Source organism: Melanostigma gelatinosum (genome assembly GCF_949748355.1).
Source record: "Melanostigma gelatinosum genome assembly, chromosome: 14".
NCBI classification, from domain to species: Eukaryota; Metazoa; Chordata; class Actinopteri; order Perciformes; family Zoarcidae; genus Melanostigma; species Melanostigma gelatinosum.
This window is the reverse complement of record NC_136647.1, coordinates 22,214,349-22,239,341: the sequence shown is the minus strand read 5'-3', so window position 1 is coordinate 22,239,341 and position 24,993 is coordinate 22,214,349. Positions and strand designations below refer to the sequence as shown.

The following is a 24,993-nucleotide window of genomic DNA, read 5'->3' as shown; positions in this document are numbered from 1 at the left end:
TTGCAACAGTTTAGATCGTTCAATGTGTGTTTAGTCGTCTTTTAAACGAAGCCCTCGTATTCTCATGGGAAATTGTTCTGGATATTATTATTCAAATGAACAATAATGCGCTTAGCTTAGCATAAAGACTGAAAGCAGTTTCCAGTCTCTATGCTAAACTAACTATCTCCTCGTTCCAGCTATGTATTTATCTTACAAACATGAGAGGGCCATCGATCTTCTCGTCAAATTTTCTAACTACACTGAGCTGCACCCCAACCTGACAAACTGCTGGAAGACTGTGACAGAAACACACTGTATTTACACTCAGACATTCACCAGTAATCCTCCTTAAGATGCTTGATCCTTCTGCAAAGATTACAGTGTATGTGTGCTATGTGGCTGTGCCAGCATGTTTAATGAGAGTGTCACTGGAGTGTTGTGACACGGTGTGGGAAAAACGCTTTCTGAGAATCGTGAGAAACGTAATCCAGACCTCGGCGCCTCACGCTCTGTGCCGGCGTCATTTTACGACGCTTCTCTTCTTTCACTATCATTGTCTCCAATCAAGGACAACGTTTCCACCACTTTCTTTCATCGCTGGATGTCGGGTGGAATTAGCATGTTAAGTTGTCCGACAACTTCAATTAGCATTTGCACGCGGCAGACAACCCCTCCATCCAGATCCCATACGTTATCAGTCTCTGTGTCAGAACAAGATGAATGCCTCTCCCTCTCTCCCCTCTGAGCCCTCATCTTTGAGTCTAAGCATTGTCCTCTCTCCTTCCTTGCCTTTTTTTCAAGGGTGTTCAGGACGAGGCTCTTAATGCTGGAGTTTTCAACACCAAAGAGTCGCATCTTCAGAGATAATGTAAAGGCCGCCGCACACCAAGCCCGTATTTTGCACGTTTAATAATACAACCGTCCTTAAAGTTTTGTGAACAGGTCTAGATTTTTCTGGGGGGTTTTCCGCACCTTCGTGGAGTCCTTGTTAGACCACTCAGAGCCACCATACAGGCAAACTTCTACAACGGAAATGGCATCCGTCATCTTTTGATTAAAGCGATAAAATTATAACCAGATTCACAGGTTGAAGGCTGTTTGGTTTATAAATGTCAACACACTCATTATCTGTGTGTGCGTGTGAGTGTGTGTCTCATACACACACTAGCAGTAGGAGGAGGGGAGCGTAATGGTGTCTGAGCAGATCATGTCACCTGTCATAGGTCCGTCTCGTCCAGATTGATCTCCACAGCTGTCAGTGACTCCTTGGGCAAATCAAATATCTTTACTGTATCTCTGCATGTGTGTGTGTGTGTGTGTGTGTGTGTGTGTGTGTGTGTGTGTGTGTGTGTGTGTGTGTGTGTGTGTGTGTGTGTGTGTGTGTGTGTGTGTGTGTGTGTGTGTGTGTGTGTGGTTGAGAGACATGGTACGACACTCATATAGCCTCCCCACCCTCACTGTTTTCAGTCTTCGTGTGTGTCCTGCATAAATGCAGGAAATGTTGCCTCACGCTTCGGTGTTCTTCTAAATGACACTGATGAACCCAGGGAGGCAGCAGTTACAGGTCAAACCAAAGTTGCATATTCATCACTGATCGGTCCAGATGGCGGCTTTTGTAGCGGATGACATGTTGACTTCTGCTTTGTTTCGTACTGCATGGATTATGAATGGAATGGAACATCTTGATAGCATACAGTATATGTGGAAAAAAAGAAAAGTTGATGACGCTCACACGTTTTGTTAAGCAAGATCATCTTCACAAACGAACATCACTTTTATGATTTTCTTTTAAGCATTTACGCTTCAAAAAAGTAAAAAGCTAAAGCTAAGCTATATGCGACCTACACCAGGGTCACATGACTTCACATCGCCACCACTAAGTGGACGATGGCATTCAGTAGTGTCATTTAGCCATTGTTGGAAGAGATCCTTTTTTAAACGGCCAGTGTTTAGCATTTCAGGGGATCTTTTAGCAGAAATGGAATGTAATATTCATAGTTGTGTTTTCTTAAGTGTATCATCCCCTGAAACTAAGAGTCGTTTTGTTATATCTACAAAGCGAGCGAGTCCGATATGTTGCACCGCCATGTTTCACTGGCTGTAGAGAGAGCTCTGAAGGCCACCGTAGTTTAACCTTTTGCATCTGTATGAGACACACTCTCATCTAACTCCAGTGTAAACCCATCCGCGTCAGTATAAGACGCTCCGACCAACTGATGTAGTGTAAAGAGTGTGTACTCTGGTTAGGCGGCGGGTGGATGGGTCAAACAAACACAGGACTTCATGTACCGTGTGAAACCAAGTCAACGCTGAGGTTTCACCGTAGTTTTGTTTCGTAACTTATGTACTTTACTGCCATTAGTTATGTAACAAACAACTGTTTCACGTAACAAATGCACTTATTTTAACCCAAATAACAATCTCTTCTTGAGCCTACCAAAGGATTGTTGTTGCCTGAACATTGTAAATCTGAAAACTAAGCAAACCTACATAGGAAGTTTTTTTTGAAAAGACACTGTATGCCTGCAACAAAGGGAAACTGCATGTTTCCTGTGAACAAAGAAGTTTACTTTGAAAAGACACAATGCATGTAATTAGTGGTAACAGACACTCCGTCCGTGACATGTTTAAAACTAGAGGGATGCCTCGAGCGCCATAGTTTGAAGAGAACGGCCACTTGACGGTATTTGACGAGTTGGCCAATTGTTGCCCAATAACATCTCAATAACTCCTGTTCTCAGGAGTTTAGACCTGGAACCTGGCCTGTTATTCCAGACCTACTTCCCACCCTCATCATGTATGCATGTCATCGGTTTCCATTACTTGAGTAGTTGTGTAACAAAGGACCACATGTTTGGAAAAAGGAGCTTACTTTAATCTTGCAGTTGATTCATAACGGTATAGGCCTTTTAACCATTATAAATTGTGTGCTGAAAACATTACTGTGCGTAAGTGAAGGTCAATGCGTCAGTATTGTAATGTGGGAGTAGTCAGCCAGCAGGGAGTGTGCTAAAGGCTGTTGGAGGCTCAGAGTGGGCCACTTCCTGTCTGACCCCGACTGCTGGACTTCACTTTAACACTACCTACCAAGACAAACAGGCCAATCCCGGAACAACGCTCCATCACAGCGCTATCAGGACGCCCAGCTTTTTCCTCCCTGCCATCATCCACACAATGCAGAGGAAGTGTGTATGTGTGAGTGTGTGCAGCTGGGTGGGAGGCTGCCTTTGATATTTAGTTATTTTCAGTGGTGTATAAAGTACTCAAAAGCCATACTTGAGTAAAAGTAAAGATACCTCACTGGAAAACTACTCCAGTAAAAGTAAAAAGTCACCTATTAGAATACTACTTGAGTAAAAGTCTTAAAGTATCTGATATTTATTGTACTTAAGTATGAAAAGTAATTTTCTGATATTAAATGTACATCATAACCTGAACATTAAATGAACATCATAACCTGTTCATTGAAAGTAAAAGTACAAGTAAATGCTGTTAATAAAAAAGCAAAGGGTCAGAATTTTGAGAATTATGAAGTTTATTCTTTTAAGTGCTGTGGCACCATGACCAAGGACATGGAGCTGTGTTGAACATAATTGGGTCGGCTGTGATCCATTCAGGAGCAACAATGTTCAACATAATATATTGTACATAAGTATACTTTTGCATCTACTATGAACGTATCATCATCATTCTCCGAAAAGCAATATGACACTATGAAGGAGTTGTAACAGTGCGTTTATAAGTATGCTCATTCCGACTAGAGGATGTAGAGGGCCAATGCATAATATTATGTTCAGCAAAACATATCCACTTGATGCATCAGGTCAGTGTTGTGAGAAAGGACACCTGCCTTGTAAACTCCTATGGGCCTGATTTGAACACAATAGGCAAAGATTTTGCTCAAGCTGAATCTGCAATTGGGCGACTGCTACCATCATAACTCCATCTGATCATCCACAACATGACTCAAATATCAAAACATGATCAATACTAAAGCAGCAACACAGTCATTACTTGAAACTGAAAAATGTTCTGTTCATCTTCAAAAGAAGTTGGTTTTCAAAATTGCGAGAATTCAGTCTCGCTCTTCTTGGGCTGAAGACTAGTCCTGCGATGCTAAATAGCCTTTCACAGGCCGCTGAGGCAGGTAGAGGTGTGTTCAGCGTCACACACAGCTTGCGCACAGCTGCGAAGGATTTCACTAATGCTAACGCTAATGCTAATGCTAACGCTAATGCTGCGCTCTCTCGGCTCCCGTCAATCCTATGGTGTCACAACTGTCAACACCTCCTCAGCTCACTAACTCGCTAGCGATCCACTGGTGTTGGTCTTCGTCACCACCGTCGTTTGTTGCGGGAGTAGCAGGTGCTTCCATTTCTGCTTCCATCATGAAATCAGTCGTCATAGAGTGGAATTCTACTCAGGTAGTCGCCCGCTAGCTTATAGCATATAGCATCCTGGGCATCACTGGGAATCAAAACACCGCGGCTTTGAGAGCACTTGTTTGCAATTGTGCATGAACGTGATTAACCAATGATTTAACTTGCTGCTAGGACCACTGATTCACCAAACCTGCTTGCAGTCTCTGTTCCACCACAGTCCGCGACGCTGCTCTCATGATTCATTTTGTTTCTAAAGATAGATTTGATTTTGTAGCGAGTAACGAAGGTTTCAGGGGGAAATGTATCGGAGTCAAAGTATCAGTTTTCTTTGCAAAATGTAGTGAAGTAAAAGTAAAAGTCAACAGAACTATAAGTAGTAAAGTAAAGTACAGATACCCAAAAAACTACTTAAGTACAGTAACGAAGTATTTCTACTTCGTTACTGTACACCACTGGTTATTTTGTTGTAGACGATGTAAACTTTTGGTTCTTTATTTTTTTGCATAAAGACGTCCAGTCCCAATGCTCATCAACCAAAGCAGAGCAGTTCTTTGCTGTTAAGTTAGAGCCGTGGCTGCGGGCACGACTTCTTCTTTTTTTGTCTGAAGCTGGATTTGAATCGAGGTGCCATTGTGTCTGTCGCCTGATAAGACTGATCCTGTTGGATGGACGGGGTTGGCTTTTATGAGCCGTTCAATAAGAGCCTCAAGCTCTGTCAATTGACAGATTTCAGTCATTTCCTCTCTGCAGCAGTTCTCATGGCGTCTCGATCAGATGGACGGCAGCTCCAATTAACCAAAGCGCTCTGTTCCTGTGCTCGGCTCAGCTGCTGTCAGAAAGCTGCTCGCCACACTGGCACATGAGTACTGCTGCATAAGAGTATGGGAACAGAGATATGAAGATATATATGGTGGTATTTGTTTAGCACAAGAAACATGCAGGAAAGTGTCAGTGTTTCTCACAACTAATGACTTTGTTTGTTCCAGCAAACATCATTGTAATGTAATTATATTGTTAAACTATAAAGTGCTAATTTAACCAACGTGCATTTAAACAGAAGTGAGTCATGTTCGAAACATTGACAGTGCAGCTCAACCACAGTCCTTCCTCTGTGTTCTTTGGGCTAAATGCTAACGGCAGGAAGCTAGCGTGCTCACAACTACAATGCTAACATGCTAATGTTTAGCATACCATGCTCACCATCTTATTTTTGCATATTAGCAGAGGTTTTCAAACTGTGAGGGAGGGATGTGAGGTGAAGCTTCTGTGTGAGGTGAAAGAGACAGGATGTTGTAGTGTGGTCTTCTCTATCGCAGCCTGCACACAAGCAGCAGCAGTGGCTGTGACACGCAGCTAATGGAAGCAATCAAGGCTCAGTGTCAGACTTTGAAACCCCCTGTGCTAGAGTCAGGGATCATCAAAGTCATGAGGATTCATCATCCTGGACCTTCTGGTGACGCCATGGAAGTCTGTACGAAATGTCACGGCAAACCATCCAACAGTAGTTGTGATGGTTCAGGGTGCACCAAAGTGGGGACAGACCTGCTGGACATCACCAGCTCCATGTTGATAGCATGAAGGGAACGAAAGCTGGGAATTGCAGGAGTGAGCGTCTATCCATTTTTCATTTGCCCAGCAGAGTTATTGTTATGAAATCAAATCATATCAGTCGGGAAACGTGGAAGAACAGACAGGTCTGATTGTGATGCCAACTTCATCCTCGGCCAGTTTTTCCTCACTGACAACAACATGCTGATTATCTACTAAAGCCTACACAGCAGGCAAGTTTCCCTTTAAACTGGGTTAAACATGGATTCATCTTTTGAAATTAATACAATTTCATTCATCTTAATGTCAGAAACAAATCGAAGGTAAAAGGAATTCCAGTTATCAGTGGATGCCACATGTAAGCAGTAATGAAGGCCTCTCATTAAATCATATTATCGTGTGTGTGTGTATGTGTGTAAAGATGGTAGACTCTTCTATACTTGCTGTAGTCACAGGATCAATCCAGGCAGTAAAGCTTTGTATGAAAGACACTTTGCAGCTGTCGAGGGACAGCGTTGGAGGTGTGTGTGTGTGTGTGGAAACCCATATACATAAAAATTAACTTGAACAAGCATTAACACGCACACAGACTTATACAGCTACAAACAAACATCCACACACACACACACACTGCTGACCCTCCTGGCCCACACTATCTCTGTTCCCCCAATTAAGCAGACCCTTCCCTCCCCCCTCTCTCTCTCACTCACTCACTCTCACACTCTCTCTCTCTCCCCCTCTCTCTCGCTCTCTCTCTCTCTCATCCAGCTGAAGAGTGGCTGGTAGTTTTGCAGCTCGAGGACAGAGACGACATTCTTCTCTCTAAGAGTCCCACTGCTGTGTCTCCTTTAATTATACTGTAAGAACTGCAATCACACAGTTATCAGATGATGAGCTCTGCCTCGCTCTCTGGCCCTGAGCTTTCTCTGTGAACGACAAGCTGTGTGTGTGTGTGTGTGTGTGTGTGTGTGTGTGTGTGTGTGTGTGTGTGTGTGTGTGTGTGTGTGTGTGTGTGTGTGTGTGTGTGTGTGTGTGTGTGTGTGTGTGTGTGTGTGTGTGTTTGTGAGGACCAAATGTGTTCATAACAATAGTGCGATTCAGGAAAACATTGAAAGTGAGAACTCTTTAAAACTCACTGTAATGGGATTACTTTAGCATTATTTCTCTGTTTGTGAGAAGTGAGTAGAGGATAGCCATTGTTTCACCAATGAGGAACGCAGCTTCCGAGTGGGTTAATCCAGCCATGGGCTGTGCCAAAAACACCCTTACTTAATAGGATACCTGGAGATTTTGACTGAAGACTTTTTATTTTTCAGTGTGTATTATCTCTTAAAGTTTGTCAGCATCAGGCAGAGATAGATATAAATGCTCGTGCCTGAAGTTGAATTTCAGGAACTGTCTATCTGAATGATTTTGAAGCAGATGTTTGTGTAGGAAGAATTATTTTAAGGTGTGTTACCAAATGGATGAATCTACCACCTTCTTGAGGTGGATGTGTTTGCACTGCGTGTTTCTGGTTTAATGTGCCGGCTGCAGCTGTGGCCTGAGGGGGCGACCGTGGCTCACTGGGTTAAGAGGGTCGTCTGGGAACCGGAAGGTCAACGGTTCGATCCCCGACTGGGACGTGTCACGTGTCGAAGTGTACCTGAGCAATACACTGAACCCCCGGCTCCCCGGGCGCTGATCACTGGCAGCCCACTGCTCCCTATATACAGGGATGGGTCAAATGCAGAGATACATTTCGTGTATGTGTAAAAATATATATGACAATAAAAATGGTTTCTTCTTCTTCTGAGGCATCATGGCTGTCTGCCATCCCATTCTCGTGAACGCAGCATCTCAGGAGCGCCTTGAGGGAATAACTTCATCCTGGACTCAAGAATGAGCTGATTACATTTTGGTGGTCAAGGGTCAAAGGTCACTGTGGCCTCACAAAAGTGTACACAAAAGTGTATTGACCATAACTCAAAAATTCATCAAACGATAACTAGTTGTCAGAGCCGGTGAGGCACTCTGGGCACTGCTTGTTGGCTAGTTTGTTCTTAATGTGTGCTATTAAATATTCACACTCACATTTCTACATGTTAGAGGTAAAGGGTGAACATCAAAGCATCTTCTGCATGTAGCGTAGCTATGGATTTAGATGTGAATTATTAATGCAGTGCTACATATGCAAGAGTCCTGTGTTATTATGAATGCCTAACTAATGCAGGACATATAAGACATTACATTCCATGTGGAGTGGTTTGAAAGGTGTGCAGTAAAACAAGAGAAGTTCATCTGTCCACTGGAACAGTGCTAATGATGTGAAGGAATACACGGACACGTTCTCAACACATAATGTGCTCTTAACACATGCCAACAACGTTTTGCAGTAATCAGTCATTCAGCAGGTTGATCATCACTCACGTTTCACCAGTGATCCGATACAGGTGAAACAAAGTCCAATGACGACTGTTAACAGAGGGCCTCACATTAGACCATCACATTGTACTTAACGTTTCTTCTGCTTTCAAACTCATGACTCCCCCTTCCCTTCCCTTCCCTACTCTCCCCCTCCAGGTCCTCCACACCCTACCTTCTCCTTGAATCCCTCCCTACTTGTATCTGAGAAAGGTTGACCTCCCCCACCTCCTACAAATAATTACAAAACAAAATATTCAATTTGAATAAAGTATGTTCACTCCGACCACTCCACCGCTGTTACTACTATTACAGCCACACTTAGCTTACAACGACATTATTATTTGATTAATTCCTATGTATGGTTCAAGAAGTGCTGAGAATGTGAAACATCATTTATTCATGAGTCAGTGTCAGTGTCCCCATATTACATGTCGTTGTACATACAGTACCAGTAACTACATGTCGTTTTTGCCAAGAAAACTGCACATTTGACCACCTGCATCCCTCCCAAGGAGGAAAGTAGAGCCGCAGCTTATTGGCAAGAAAACAAGTGAGCGATGACGCGTTTCCCTCTGCCTGAACGCTTCTACACCTCAGGATTGTCAGCGTTCAGCACACATGAAGCTGCTCTGTGCAGACATTCATCGACAGTAACTCACTAATATTTTCTCCCACTTTGATGATCTGGTGAAACTGGGATAAGCCCTCCCACGAGTAGTTTATCTCCATGAGAGAGAAGGCATGACATCTCCACCCAGCCTCCAGAGAGAGGACTCGATTGTCCTCCATGGGGACATGTTTGCAACAACGCTGCTAATCATCCAGATTATATCGTCTCTTCCTCGGCTCCTCTGTCTTTTATCGCTCTCATTCTCATCCGTTCATCTTTAATCAGGCTGTTCTGTTTTTGTCAAGATTATGAACCAATGTATTTGAAATTAGGGTGTGGGAAAAATAAACGTCACTACACCTTACCTATGACCTTCTCATTATCCCTCTCTCCCCCTCCCCCCCCTCCCCTCACTGACTTCAATAGTTTACTCAAAGTGGCTGATAACGCCCTCGGAGGAAGCGACCAAGCCGCTCCACCCATCTTCTCAGCATTAAAGATGCTCGTTGAAGTCAAACCCCATCAAAGCCTGCTGGGCTACTGCTTTATCCTGTAGAAGTAAACAGGCTCAATCTTATGTGTTTCCTGCAATTCGGAGATTTGCACATACAGAAACACACACACACACACAGCAAACTTTTCATCAAGGGGAAAGAGCCGGCTCTGTTCTGCCTCCATGGTGCTCGCAGAACGCCAACCAACTCATGTGTACAATATACAGTTAGCTCTGAGGTTCATACTCTCACCCGAGGCAATAGATCTCATCAACACTGATGTGTTGCGTCGAGTGCTGTCCATACATTTAGAGTCCTTTACTGCATTACAACCAGACACAACTTTGAGCTGTGCTTTTTTTCCAGAACACTGAATTCAACACATACTCTTACATATAAAATGTGTGCCAGTTTTTCCAAAGGAAGTGCTAGAGTTGACTGTCACTGTTAACAGCACTGAAACAGCCTGATTGTGTCTTTACCAGCCAATCTCATTGTTTTGCTACCAGGAAGTGTAACAGTGTGTGTGTAATATCCTGGCTTTTTAAACTGAATTCTTTTGGATACATTATTCCCAAAAGCGTGAATGCATTTTTTTCATACTGGATATTAACATACAGTCTATACAGCATTTAAACTGGAGGCCAGATTATAACTAACTCGCTTATCTCTTACACTCTATTAAACCAACATGTTTGCTTTAAGCCAGTGCAGCCATGAAAGAAGTAACATAGTATATCCAGTAACCGTTACTCGAGAGTTATGGGGCATAAAGTATAACAAGCGAGAGAGTCCGCTAAGGGATGGTGGAGGACTTTCACCCAGGAGACCGCTGTTCGTGTCTTGTGGGAAACTGTATAACAACAGTATGAACAACTCTGTTGAATATGCGGCAGCAAATTACATGACAAGTCAACCCCCGGTTGTCACAGTAACACAACACTCTGTATCTCAACACAGTCACACAAAGTGTTCAAAGCACACGTGTACATATATGCATATTATATTGGGGTGGCTCAGGGTGCCATGACAACATATTTAGTTTGGATAGGTGCTGTGGTTTAACAAACATTTGGAAAGCATTGCTCGAAGCATACGATGATGTTTCCAAATACACCCTTCCCTGTAGTACACGATGTCCTATTACTAGTGCACATTCACCTATAAAAGCCACCATGATACAGCTTGTTAAAGCAGACTAATGCTGCGTTCACACCGGTCGCGTTGATTTTTTGACGCACTGCAAAATCGCGTCCAACGCGTCGCCGGTCGTGTTCACACCAAACGCCGCAAAATCTCGTAGCGCCGGAGAGGGGGCGTGGTTTATCGTCCTGGAAGCCGTTCACCTGGCCGCCATTTCTTTCCGCTGTCAACCGTGAAAGGAATAAGGACAATTGCTGCTTTGTACGTGTTGTGGAAGTCCCTCAAACATCGGAATGCCAAACGCCGTCATGTCTGGTTCATAATATTGTTCAGAGGAGCTCCGTGGATTGTATCGAGCTGTATTCACTGTCTAGCAAGCCACCGGTCGCTGTTTACTACAGCTGTAGGAACACAAAATAAACTGATTTGGCTGTGATTCAACGGCAATAAACCGACAAAAAGGGACTCCGAAATAACTACGTAATGATACCGATTTGTACTTGTCTTCTCCGACAAAAAGGGACTCCGAAATAACTACGTAATGATGCCGATTTGTAGGTTACTGGTCTTCTCAATGGAGCTCTGATGGATCGGTGCTAGGCTATGCTAACATCGTAGCAGCTCCACCAGCACTCAATAACGTCACGTAGACGTAAATACGGCAGCATCTATTCATTGTTTGTACCGTATGGTTTACACACACACACACACACATGCCTACACATAGTTTGGTCCGGTCTCTATTGATATGAGGTATCGTAGAGCTCTGGGTGAACACAGACGGCTACAGGATTTATTTCCTGATTCAACAACGGCAGGAAGTCAGTGATGACAGGGGGAGCAACTCAACGCTGATAGGCTATCGCGCCACAGCGTCACGCGATTATTTCTCAGAAGTTGAAAAATTTCAACTCGCGCGTTGGCGATTTTGCGGCGTCCAACGCGTCCACCGCGTCCACCGCACTGCAATAACGCGTCATAACGCGTGGTTCAGTGTAGACGTCGGATATGGATGTCTGTTCGAAACAAATGAGCCCACACCCGTGCTCGCTACTGGATTGGTTATTACCAGCCATGACGTCTCCGTCCCTGATTAGTCACACTCACTATCACGTGACCCGTACCCGGAAGAAAACAAAACAGCCGGGCGACCAGCAGCGATTCATTTCAACATGGATTGCTTGCTTTGTTGTCTGTAGTAGCAGCTATTGTGGAGTTAAATTCGTCATTTTACAATGCTGCTAATGCCTACATGCGGAGGAGGCGAGCTGTTCTTCGAGCGATGAGCGAGCTGCTTGACCATCGGCGATCAGCCCCCACGGAGCGGCTGTCTGAAGCTACAGTTAGCAATAAATGCTATTCAGAGCTACAAACAGACAACACAGAGGAAAACGAGTGAGAGACGAGTGAGAGACGAGTGATCGACGCTGATTCGTTTTACTTTTTCCGTTTGGTAGCCTTGAGAGAACTTAGTCTGCAAGTATTTCTTTATGAAAATATGTACGAAGATATATTATATTCGCTAATGCTAATCGCGGTTAGCATTTCCCCATTGGCGGTAATGTTAAAATTAGCTTAGAAGCTAGCGAGTCGGACCTGTTGCATGATGTTGTGCCCTAAAAGATGGAGCAAATGCCCTAAAGAATTGATAGAGGGCGAAGATGATGTCCCTGTTTTTTCTGCTGGGTGACCCAGCTTATCCCCTGATGCCGTATCTCATGAAGGAATACCCCAATGGAGCTAACGTTACATTCATCAGCCCCCACGACAACAACACATGGAAGCGAGTGATCGACGTGTGTTGACCACATTTATGGACCATAGTCGAGTAAACGTTTCCGTGTAAGTGTTGATTTTAAAGTAAAGTTGATGTGAGAGAGAGAGATATATATATAGACAGACAGACCCGCAGCGCTGTAACTACGTCTGAAAAATAAAACTTTCCACGAACTGTGTCTGTTTGAGTTTATAGAGGAAGATCTTAAGTATCAAATACAACCTTTCATTATTAAAGACTACTTTATTACTCTGTCATATTTTTTTTTAACTAAGCAAGCAATCCACTTCCTGTTTACAGCATCACGTGCATGTGTAAGAAATTTGAGCAAAAAACTGTAGTTAGTAGATATAATAAAAGTGTTTAATAATTCATAATTAATAATTCATAATTAGTCATAATCATAAGGGTTTTGGGAATGCATAAATAAGATAAACATAAAGTGATGTAGGAATAGTAGCTAAAAGACATGAAGCTTCTGCCAAGTTGCAGAAGTTTAACTTTCATACTGAAGGATTATTATAGACGGGATTAAACAATAACTGACAATCATTGAATGTGTTAGAAACTCAGGGCAAGAGAGTCATGGAGACAGGCGTTGCAGTGCGTAGAGAAGTTAGCCAATAGCAATTGAGATAGACGGAAGGGGAGGAGTCGCGAACGAATGTGTGGGAGGTTTGAATTAAAGTCTTTTTCTCTCTCCCGTGAATGCTCGCAGAGGATAGACGTGTTTTATACCTGAGGAGCTGAGTAGAGTTTTTTGCAAATGGGGTTTTATTGTTTTAATATTTCATAGGAGTATGTACTCTAATGTTTAACTGTAATCGTACTTGCATCAGTGGAATTAAATTCCTTATAATTGTAAACCAGTTTTGGTAGCGTTATTATTGCAGCGTGTGTCGACGGCACAAAGCAGCCGGACACGTGTGCTCTGGCCTCCACACATGCCCAGTGTACGTTAATGGTCACGTGCTGTCCGCCTTCGAAGGCTGCCGTGTGGATGCTCCAATAATGCTGAAAACTCCCGCGTGGACGGAGATCGGTTCTATTTGAGAACTCTGCATCCAACGAGACACGGCCTAGTGTGGATATGGCCTTAGTGAAACTGCCCCATCACCTCCAGAGAGAGACCCGTCCAGACCTCATTACTCCCTCCATTCTCTCCACACTGAATGAACTGGCTCCCATCTGCTCTGCCATCAGTCACCATGGAATATTTAAAGCCAATCGTCATGAAGCCTCCAGAGTGGATTTTCGAGCTGCCACCCCGGGAAAGATTAAGCTTCACTGACCGAACTCAGAGTGAATGTTATGAGTGTGACTCGCGTGGCCTTGTTCAGTTCTCCATTTATGCTTCCATTTCTCATCTTTCCATACATTGATTCATCAATTCCTCTTATCGGAGAGGAGGGATTTCTGTCAGGAAAGCTTCTTAAAACAGCACATGGGGGGGGGGGGGAATGCACCTGTCTGAACAGGCTAAATCATGAAGAGCAGCCCATCTATACTAATGAGGCGCTAAACATTTTCCTGCAGTGAAATCATGGTGTCTGGGTGATCCCTGCTGGGAAGTCTTGTATGCAAACTACACTTTGAGCAAAGTCCTTCATTGTTCTTGTCCACAATAGTAAGTAAGCAACACCTGAACCTCTGAAGTCCTTCTGGTCCCACAAAGAAAGGATTTTCTTTTTATAGTGTAATTTGCTTTCTTGCCAATGGTCAGATAAGCATATTGATACCATTATATGGCCAGGAGACAGTTAGATTAGCATAAAGACAGGGAACAAGGCACATAAAACCACAACCTTTCTTTTGTACACTTTGGTTTTTGTACGTATTAAATTAGCTGCATGTCCCATGTCTGTGAGCTTTAGAGGTGATGGTAGGTGGTTGCATTAGGTCAGAGCAAGGGACGTAGTATACCGAGCGGCCGTTATTGACAGTTGTGTGGTTTCACAGACAGTAAGAAGCGAGCAAGTCTTTTGACGGCTGTTGGGATGGGGGGTGGATGAGTCAAAGAAACAAACACATCACTTGTAACTTAACGTTGTTAAGCTTGTTACGTAAGAAAGTCCGCTTAGGGTGCTTATTGTTTACTTACGCCAGGCATGTCCAAAGTCCGGCCCGCGGGCCAATCACGGCCCGAGGTCAGATTTTATACGGCCCGCGCCTTCTGTCTTAAAATGCATTATTTATGGCCCGCCAGCACAGTCAAAACGGAATGAATAAATCATACAAATTCAACATGCAATTCCTATTTTTACCTCATGGTGGCAGCACCACTCTGTAACTGTCTGGCTGTTTGAAATTGGCTCTGACCCTTGAACTGTCATGGCTACGGCAAGTAAAAAAAGGAAAGTGGATAATGAGGGCCGCCGCTTCCAGGAGAGGTGGAGATCGCAATATTTTTTTCACCGAAAACCGAAACAACTGTGTCTCCCTAATTTGTCATGAGACTGTTGCCTTGTTTAAGGAATATAATGTAAAGAGACACTACGAGACCAAACGTGCTAATGCTACAACAAGCTATCAGAGAGCGTCCGTGCTAGAAAAGTGAAGCAACTCCAAGATAACTTGGCCACACAGCAGCGGTCCCTTTCACATGAAAACATCATCAAAGTAAGCTGCGGAGTGGCCGTGGTAATTGCTAAACATGACAAACCTTTTACGGAATGTGAGGTTATCAAAGACTGTGTTATGAAAATAGCAGAAAACATTTGCCCCGAGAAGAAGACAGAGTTTGCTAATGTTTGCCTGGCTCGTAACACTGAAGAGCTATCATCAGATACGAAGAGACAACTTGATTTTTTTCGTGAGCCTGTTTCATGTGTGTTGAATTTAAATGTGAGACAACTTTTCATCACCCTCACTAAGTCATATTTAAGATTGTCTTGAGGTGAAAACATTGATCAGTTTCTATGTAATTAGCTTTTAGATGGCTTGTTCTTTGTTATCTGACTTTCAAGATGTGAAAGAAACAGAATAGTTTTTGAGATGTGTTCACACATGAATGCTTACGTTTGGTTACATTGCTATTTGCTGTCATTGAAAATAAAATGATAAAGTAACAATGTATGTATAGGCTACTTGTATTGTTTAAAATAATGTCAGCAGGGACTGTTGGCCCTTGGGCATTTTCACATTATCAAATTTGGCCCTCTTTGAAAAAAGTTTGGACACCCCTGACTTACGCCATTTAAGTTCTTACAGTTGTTTCGTTATATCGTTACCTAATTTGAACTCAAAGCGTGATATTCTTTCCAACCCTAACCAAGTAGTTTAGTTTCCTAAACCTAACCAATCGCTTCACAGCGTTACCCATGTGGCATTGTGTCAATTGTGTCATTGTGTGTTTTTGTAAGCGTGAAACAAGGCTGATATGAACCCTATTGATGAAGTGGACATTCAGCATGTCCCGTGGTTTGTTTCTGGTCACTCGGGTGTTCTGCATACAGGATGTGATTGCTTTGTTTCTACATGTGCCATTCCAACTGAAACATGTATGCTCTGATGAAAGCTACACATACAGTGTTCTCTGCATGGATTTAACTTTGTGGATATCTATCCTATTAGTTGGGCGACTGAGTTGAATAGGTGTATTTCCCAAAATGCATTGCGTTTATTGTAACGACACCAGTCCAGACATACAAACCCTACTCGCTGTTGCTTTAGGAATACAAGTCATTGTGTTGTCTTTCATAACATCGTCCTTGTCCCAGAGACCTTTATTCTGCAGTACGCCCAGTCTTCTTACAGCTGCCTCTACGTGGACTCTGTTACCGGCTTACTGCGATCATCAGAGAGCTGCTCCACTATGACTCATTGCGTTTATGTTTAAGCCTCTTTCTGTCATCTTTACATGTCCACTGATCCAGCCATCCATCCATCAGTCAGCACCAGAGAGGTCTGCTTCTCACTGCCACAGCAAATCTTCTTAGGGTCTGAAGAGACATTGACACAATGAATCTCGTCTCTGTCTCTTGTCCTTCATCTCTCCTCCTTTCCAGCACCTTTCTCTCTTCCACTGTTCACCTTATTTTCCATCCATCTCATTCCTCATCTCTGTCTATATCATAATGACTTCATTTGTGTGACTCTTTATTAGAAACAGTGTTCCCACAGGAGGATAGCCTACACATTCTCTTTCTCTGTCGTCGCTGACACATCTCCATCTGTCTCCACAGTGACGGAGAAACTGATACCTACACCTACTCTCTGTACGGATCTCTTTACATGGTGCATTGTTGCCGTTCTAGTGTCAGCTGTGCTGAGAAAACACAGGAGGTGTTCATTAGAGATAATATTCATTGAGGATTAAATCTTACAGCTGGATTTTTCTTAAAACCAGGGAAAAGCAAATCATCTTGAGCCATTTTGTCAGGATGTATATGCACATTTGTTACTAAAGCAGTTGTATTTTTATGATAATGTGTCAAATGACAATGTGAAACCCTCTGGTAGCAATAACCCTAGAAAGACCAAGAAGGGCACTCCGCCAAGGCCAATCCGTTCCAAAGGTTGACGGGTTCTTCCTTGGCTAGCGATACACCCTTCCACCAAGCTTCATTACAAATTGAGTCCGTAGTTTTTCCATCCTGCTGACAGACAAACAAACCAAACTGAAAACAAAATCATCACCTGAATCTGCAGCTGCTTCTCGGCTCTATGGAGCTTCATAGCTTCAGCTGTTTTGGTTCGATCCCAGCGCTCTCATAGCGTAGCAGTAGGCAGTTGCTTTCTGGGGGAAAGACATATAAAGCCACTGTACACTACCCGCTCAGCAGCAGACAGCAGACAGGAACAGTTACAAACTAGCTGGTGAGCATGTAACAGCTACAGAGACAGGTGGTGGGCACCAAAAACAGAGCTAAAGGAAAGGGAACTTACGTTCATCAGGTGAACAGAGAACACCACTCCAAATGAATGTCAATCTTTGTCCATAACTGCTGGATGTACAAATAATCAAGTTCATCCTATCAGGTTGTGTTCACAACTTGTTCCCACTGCCGCCAGTTGGACGATAGGAAAAGAAATCCCTAATAATATGGTATTGTTCTGTTACAGGAGCGGTATATGAAAGACTTAAATCGCACCACACCACCTCAATGTGCTTTGAGAGCAACAACTGAGTCATGTTCCTGGTATGTGTACTCATACCTGCCCAATAGAGCTGATTCTGATTCGTTCTCTCTTTAGCTGAGATCCTGCTGGTTCATCATTACCTGTGTTAACACCTTAATATGCTCGAGGGCGCAAGCAGGACACGTTTCATTGTAACAACAACAGCACCAGTTAATAGGAATATTAATATCCCTGTTGCAAAACAGTGACGAGCGATGATACTTTCTGCATGGCATTCACACAAAGGTCATGTCAGTCACACTGGTTAGCACACACAGAAATCCCATCTATTCTTTAAAGCGTGCGCACACCTGCCACGTGTCTTCATTGCATGATTCGTGATCAGACCGGACTCTACACCTTCACTCAGAGTTGGAACCGTTCACAGGAATATCATTTGAGGGGAAGAGTTCTGGAAGCAAAGAGAAATCCTACCTAGAGGAGAGGTGGACGGGTCAGAGCTGTGAGGGATACAGAGAAGACCAGGGGGGGGGGGTCACAGAGAAGTTAGGTCTGATGCTCTAACATGATCCAAAGTCAAATCATTCCTCACCCACAAAGGGAATGACATGCAGTGGAGACAATGTCAAAAAACATGAATTAGCTGAAGTAACAAATGAATTAATTGGATGAATTAATAAATGAAGCACAGTGAGAATTAACAAAAAAACAGTTACAGTGTGCATGAATGAATGTCGCTTATTTGCCCGTGCACATCAAACCACAATAACTGAGCCAGAACTGGACATTGCTTATGAAATGATTGTAAATATCAAGTTGCAGAAAATAGCACGTGTGTGTGTGTATTGGCTCTCTGCTGCCTCTCCCTGGCCATACATGCACGCTACACTGAGTACTTCACATCAGGCTGCTCCACATAAACGACTCTCAGCTGAACAGCCTCAGGAGGAGGCGTGTTCTTTGTGTTTCATTTGGCCCTGAGACACTCAATACATTAATCAACGAGATATTCAAGCTCTTAGAGATTCACTGCAATAATGAGATCAATCCAAGTCAAAGTAATTACTACATTAACAGCATTAGTGAGGTCATTTCTACTGGGCCTGCAGTTCATTAAATGAATACAAAGGTGAAATATGTTTGACATTGTTAAAGAAAAGCTCTTTTCTCTGCACTGCTGCTGAATTCTTCTTTCCTTTTTTTCTTTGCTCTCATTTCAACGTCACAGATGAACGTGGCATGAGTCCCACATGATTCCCTGAGATCAGGTCTTCTAGAGATGGAGATGAGCGTGGGTCGGTTGTTGTTCTGTGTTTCTGCTCCACTGAAGATGTGTCCAGTGCTCACCTGATATTCTCCCAACGTTATCTGGGAGGAACATTTGTAATGAGTTGATGACGAATAGACTTGTTTTCATATTTTCCTTCTTAAGACATGATGAAGCACATTCCTCAGCATATTTGACTCTATTTCTGATATTCTTGCTGCATAGACTTTCCTTATGACTTATGACATTCAGTGCTTAGAAAACATGATGCTGGTACAGTTTTTTGTGTACATGTTTTTGGCTTTTTAATGCAGAGTATCGACACAGAGTGTAAGGAATTGTGTTTATAGCATGTCAAGTCTCCCAGCCTGGTCTCTTAAGAAGAACAATCCTTGACAAGAACACTGCATCGTCTATTACGTATATACTCCAGGATTAGGTGTCTTTGTGACGCACCACACATACGTTTCTCTGTAATTCCAAATGTGGGACTTTCACCCAGGAGACTGCTGTTCGTGTCCCGTGTGAAACCAAAAGTAACGACATAATGAAACCCAAACCATTTTATTAACCCTAACAAAGTAGTTTTGTTGCCTGAACCTAAACGTAGTTGAGAATGCAGTTTTGAAATGCCAAATGTGCATCAAAAGCCCCACAAGTGGTTGAAACACTATACCAGTGCATGTATGTAGAAGTGTTGAAATGAAACATATGAATGGTTCATGAACGTTGAGGTTCAGCGTATCCGTGGTGTGCAGAAACCTCCACACTGTCCAGTGACCTATAACATGCGGCTGTAATATTCAGATAACATTTCATTGTTCATCTCATTAGTTTCCCTCCTTTTGTAGATATTTGGTTTGAAACTTGTTTTTGGTCTTTTGTGGCTGAATTGTTCCGAACTTTGTATTGCATTCTGTGCTTGAAAGGTGGTAAATGAATAAAGTTGTATTTGTTCATTTTTTGACATCGTTATACATAATATTGGATCAGATCATAATTTATGATATGTGTGCTCGTGACATATGAAATGTCTGGTTGTATTGACAGCAGCAGGTGAATGACGTCTGCCATAATAATATGAGTGTGTGATGAAGTGAATACAGGTGCATTCAGCTTTACAGTGAGTGTAGATGAAGACTTGGCCCGTTTTGGAGATGGGTCACACTGACAGTTCTCCTCTCTCTTCCCTTCCCCCCCTCCTTCCTCCTCCAGGCATATGGGCCCAGATCCTGATGTCCCAACCCAGCATGGATGTGATCAAGGGTCAGATGGTGGTGCTGAGGGTCACGTACAGCACAGGGCCAGGCAGCGACCTGAGCACCAACACCATCCTCTGGAACTTTGTCTCCAACAGCACCCAGCTGGTAAGGAAGCCAATGGGAGACGCTACAAACAGTCATATGGAAAACATGAATAAGATATTTCTTCATCTTCATATCTAATATACTACAGTATCTGCAGCCCAGCAGGGACATCTTTTACGTTGCCTTCTGTATAATGTGTGGGATTACAGTTATGTTCTTATGCTGCTAATCTGTCAAAGCTCTTCCTTTGTAAACCCTTGGAAATTAATCCAAGACAAAACCAGCTTAACCCTTTAATATTATATATTATTTCTCTCCTGCTTTAATAAAGCACACTGGAGGTTTTCTGCAGTAGGAAACTAAGGTAAACGTGTTTTTCCAAATCAGATTATTGATGCAGTGAAACAGGAAATGAAGCAGAGGGGTTATGCGTAAAAGCCCAGCTGAACAAGCCCCCCCCCCCCCCCCCCCCCCCTGGGCTGGCTGGGCTGTACAGATGGAGGATCACAATCAAAAAGGAAACGGGGGAAAAGAGAGCTCAGAGAGCTGGAGAAGACTCAGTAGGGACAGCCATCAGTGTCTCACTCTGCTCTGCTGTCATTTGTAGCCAAACAGATGAATAAAAAGAACAAACGGACTTTCACAAAGCCAATCCTAGATGCCTTATGTTACAGTGATGCACAGCCATCCCCCATGCTAGGCAGTCCAGCTGATGTGAGCTCATTAACTCTGATTCACTAACTAGTGAGAAACCAGTTCAGTCTTGTTCTTTCCAAACGAAATCATTTCCTGATGTTTATTCTACAGGACCTTGTCACGGAGAAAGTCCTCATGAATTAGGCTTTCCTACACGTCATGTGGGTGTTTTGTGTCTCACATCTATAGTTGGCCTCCATGCACTGACAGGCAATGAAAGGGATGGACTCAGTCAGCATTGAAGTTTGAGAGAAACTAAATCAGTTGTTAAATCTAGCTTCAATCCAACTTTGAATCGTTTTCTTATCCTTCTTTTCTGACTGAATTACTGTAAGTTTTTAAAGGAGGAAGTTGTGATGTAAAAATGATCGAGATCCTGACTAGTTCTACCTCCAGGGCTGCATCTTATGGCATCGTCAGTAGCTGTCTCACACATTCCCTCCCAACTTCCTTCAATTTAAAGGTTTAGGCTCCCGATATTATACTGACTAATGTTTTAGCCAAGAAAACCAGAGTGATGGTCTGTCTCTCAGCAGAGAGCATCAGGGATGATCTATTTTTATAGGCCAACCAGGAAGTTAGCGTCCCACTGGTCCAAAAAGCCAATCGGATTTAGGATTATTGCAGAAAATAATCTCTGTGGCAGAGAAACGTTGATGAAATGACATGAAATGACATGACTTCATGTCTCCAGCACTGAGCTAAAGGAGGACTGGTGTTCCAGTGAGGACGCTGAGTCGTCTCATTCAGACACTTGTTATCAACCACCTCTTTTAAGAGACGTAGAAGCTTCTAAATTCACCACATATTTACTGAGGTAGTTTAAGTCGTACAACAAATCTTTGAATTCTCTTCAGCTTCTTTGTGTTAACCACAGACCTTATTTCAGGTCTCCAGCCAAAAACACATTCTAAACCCGGAATCAGAAGTAAAACAACAACTCATTCCTGCAGCTCTCTACCCCACTCAGCCACAAGCCCACTGGTTACAGATGTTCAGATGGGTCACAGCATACATTCATACAGTTTAGATTCATCGGCTGGCCACTGTAGTTGTTAGCACCACTCAAACTAAAGTAAATGATGCTTTAAATGATGACTTTCAGCAGTATTTGTGGCAGCAGGACTTTGTATGAAAATAAACTACAGTGTGCATGTGTGTGTGTGTGTGTGTGTGTGTGTGTGTGTGTGTGTGTGTGTGTGTGTGTGTTCATGGTGATGAAGGAACTGATGGAAATGGGCCACAAATGTGCAGTGCGTGATTCTATGAGAAGATTTTACAAATTGTGTTCCATGTAACCCAGTTGACTCTTGAATTGTTCATTCAGACAAATGCCAAACAATCACAATGGTGTGTGCAGGATTAAAAACCTTTGTGATTCTTCTGACCCGGCATAACCGCACAGTCATACTGACATGGATGTCAAAGACACTGGCTGACGTTGGCTCTCTGTTGTGTCGTCCAGATCATCTCCTACACCAAAAACTCCACCAGCGTGGGCAGCTCCCAGTTTAAGGGCCGCGTGGGTTTCTCCTCCAGCATGCCCTCACGCGACCTGTCGCTGTACATCAACAACACCCAGGAGTCCGACTCAGGACGCTACCTCTGCCAGGTCATCAGCCCCAATAGTCCCGGCCTCACTGCTGACCTCAGTCTGGACGTGAAGGGTGAGAACCACATCCTGCTTGGGAAGACTTCACCTTACTTGCAGTGTAGTTTATATTTCATACATTAAATGACGTTGTATAATCTAACAAAAGAAACATTCTTTCACCCTCTCGGCTCAGTACCTCCCGGGGTTCCCACGTGCTCTCTATCAGGGAAGCCGGTGCTGAAGGGGAACGTGACTCTGAGCTGCAAAACCAGCTCCGGGAAGCCCGTCCCCCTGTACAAGTGGCAGAAGACCAGCCCCCGCTCGGAGGTCTTCTTCTCACCCATGCTCAGTGAGTGGCCTCAGCACATTCATGGACCTGCCCCTGTTGCTCAGCAACTATTGAATGTCTTGATATTTTGCATGATTTTAATTCTATAAATCTGTGTGAAAGCTCATTTAATGGAATTACATGTGTGTGGAGTTTCTATGTGATTGTAACAAATTATTCAGATGGCATAAGCAGCAGTACATGTTTCATACTACAGCTAGGATCACCATACGCAGCTTACTGCATACCAGTGTTTAATGTTGGATGAGGTGACGATGAGATATCCAAACGTTAGGAATAGAGTGCACTCCATGGTTCCCTCTAAAGATCCTCGGCTAAATCTCTTGTAAACAAGTTTAGTAATGATGTTTGATGTCAATTCAAACCAGATTGCCTTTTTAGTTTAGAGGATGTGATTTACATTGTTGTCATATTATTCTTCATTATCTACCCAAGGGGTTTCTCGTTGCCAGTGTTTTGGTACATTTTGTAAAAAGAAAAAGAAAATAAGTTGAATGAAATCTTCAGTAAAGAGGTAAGAATGAAGCACCAAAGTATGGTTTACATGTTGTGCTACCTTGTCATGCAAGTGCCTTCATCATTTCAAGTGTTGATTGTAAAGAGAAGTGTTGAGGTCTATTTAGAAGGAATAGTTCAACTTTCCAGGAAATTAGCTTTTTCTCCAGTTTGCCAAGAGTGTATTGATTTTAATTTACTTTACCTTTGAACAGAAGTGGGCTCACTGTTTCCAGCTGCTTCCAATGCTCAATGCTAAGCTAAGCGATGTAGCTTCCTATTTAACAGACAAATATGAGATCTTCTCGTCCAAAGCATATTTCTCCTTTTCAAACTATTGCAAAATATATACATGTGTATAAATATACAATAATATGTTATTGTATATTTTATATGTAACATGCACTAAAAGGCACGTGCGTGACATTGTATGTCAGCAATGGAACAATGTGCACGCATGCATGCTTGACCGTAGTCCTCCGTGTTCTGTGCTGCTTCCAGACGAGAAGACCGGCACTCTGAAGCTGAGCAACCTGAGCAGCAACATGTCGGGGAAGTACGTGTGCACAGCCAGCAACTCAGCCGGGTCAGAGAGCTGCTTCATCAACCTGGAGATCCGCACCTGTACGTAGACACAACACATGAGAACTAGTTGAAGTAGTGTTTCCAATGCAACTCCTATCTTACACACTCATCTCAGACATCTAACAGAGACAAACAGTATGGCTGCTGTGTAGTCATGTTCTGCTTTGGTGACATGTAACCGTTGTGTGTCCCGTGACTCTTCCTGTAGCCACTAATGTGGGGAAGATCGTCGGCGCCACCCTGGGCTCAGTGATTGGCTTCATCTTCCTCCTCCTCTGCCTCCTTTTCCTGGTGAAGCGGCGGAGAGACAACGAGGACGACATGGCCAACGAAATCAAGTAAGTTCATGTGGCTTACCTCCAAGTGGCCTCTATCACGTGTGTTAAAGGGGACATATCATGTAAAGCTTGTGCTCATACGTTGGGGTATCTGGAGTGCCTACCAACACACAAACTGTGTAAGAAGACGACCCAGTCAGTTAACTGTGGGCTGCCTGGATCAGAACACATCACATTCGGCTCATTCCTAAGTCACATGCACGCTCATTAGAACATACCATAGGCTTGAGACATTACCTTTGCAAAGCTGCTTTTTCTTGCAGACGAGGCTTTTTCTGGAGGGGATCTTAAAGAGACAGGCACGCACACAATGTTTCCTTATATTAAGTTCAACTGTTATTTATTAGATACAGTTTGTTGGACATTCAATTGGAATTTGATTCTAGATTTGTTCGTTTTTTGGTTGCCAAACTACGGCCCGTGGACCAACTGTGGCCTGCTGGCCGTTTTTAAACGGCTGGTAATTCAACTAGAACATGGCTTCAGCATATTTCTAATAAATGGTATGAACATTGGTTTAAATACTTAGTGTCTACTAAATGTAGTGTCTTAACCTCTTGGGACTGAAATCTATATTTGACCATTTCTGTTACATCTTAATATTAGACTGGCTCATTTACATCGTAATCTTTAACTGGAGTCCAGTTCAAAAGGAAATGAAATGTGAGAGCAGCAGACATAGAAATACTTTTTGTTGATTGAATTCTTCTTTCAAATGTTGAATTCAGCTCTTGTGAGCAAATTAAATTGACTTTGGGTCCCGTCCCCCTCCAGGGAGGATGCTCAGGCTCCCAAGCGTGTGTCCTGGGCAAAGAGTGGCATGGGTTCAGATATCATCTCCAAGAATGGCACCCTGTCCTCCATCGCCTCCAGCCCGCACCACAACGAGCCCTCCCACAACTACAACAACCACCACCACCTGCATCAGTACCCCCAGC

At 43.3% G+C, this 24,993-nt stretch overlaps 1 protein-coding gene across 1 annotated transcript in view; it reads left to right on the top strand.

Annotated features, from left to right (window-relative positions):
• esama (endothelial cell adhesion molecule a) overlaps positions 1-24,993 on the top strand; it is an 88,762-nt gene that overhangs the window by 62,890 nt on the left and 879 nt on the right. Inside the window, exons 2-7 of the mRNA XM_079284122.1 lie at positions 19,907-20,058; positions 22,160-22,361; positions 22,482-22,637; positions 23,634-23,756; positions 23,926-24,055; positions 24,830-24,993. The exon at positions 24,830-24,993 is cut by the window's right edge and continues 879 nt beyond it. Coding sequence (XP_079140248.1) covers positions 19,907-20,058; positions 22,160-22,361; positions 22,482-22,637; positions 23,634-23,756; positions 23,926-24,055; positions 24,830-24,993 — 927 coding nt within the window. The remainder of the gene's footprint in view (positions 1-19,906; positions 20,059-22,159; positions 22,362-22,481; positions 22,638-23,633; positions 23,757-23,925; positions 24,056-24,829) is intronic.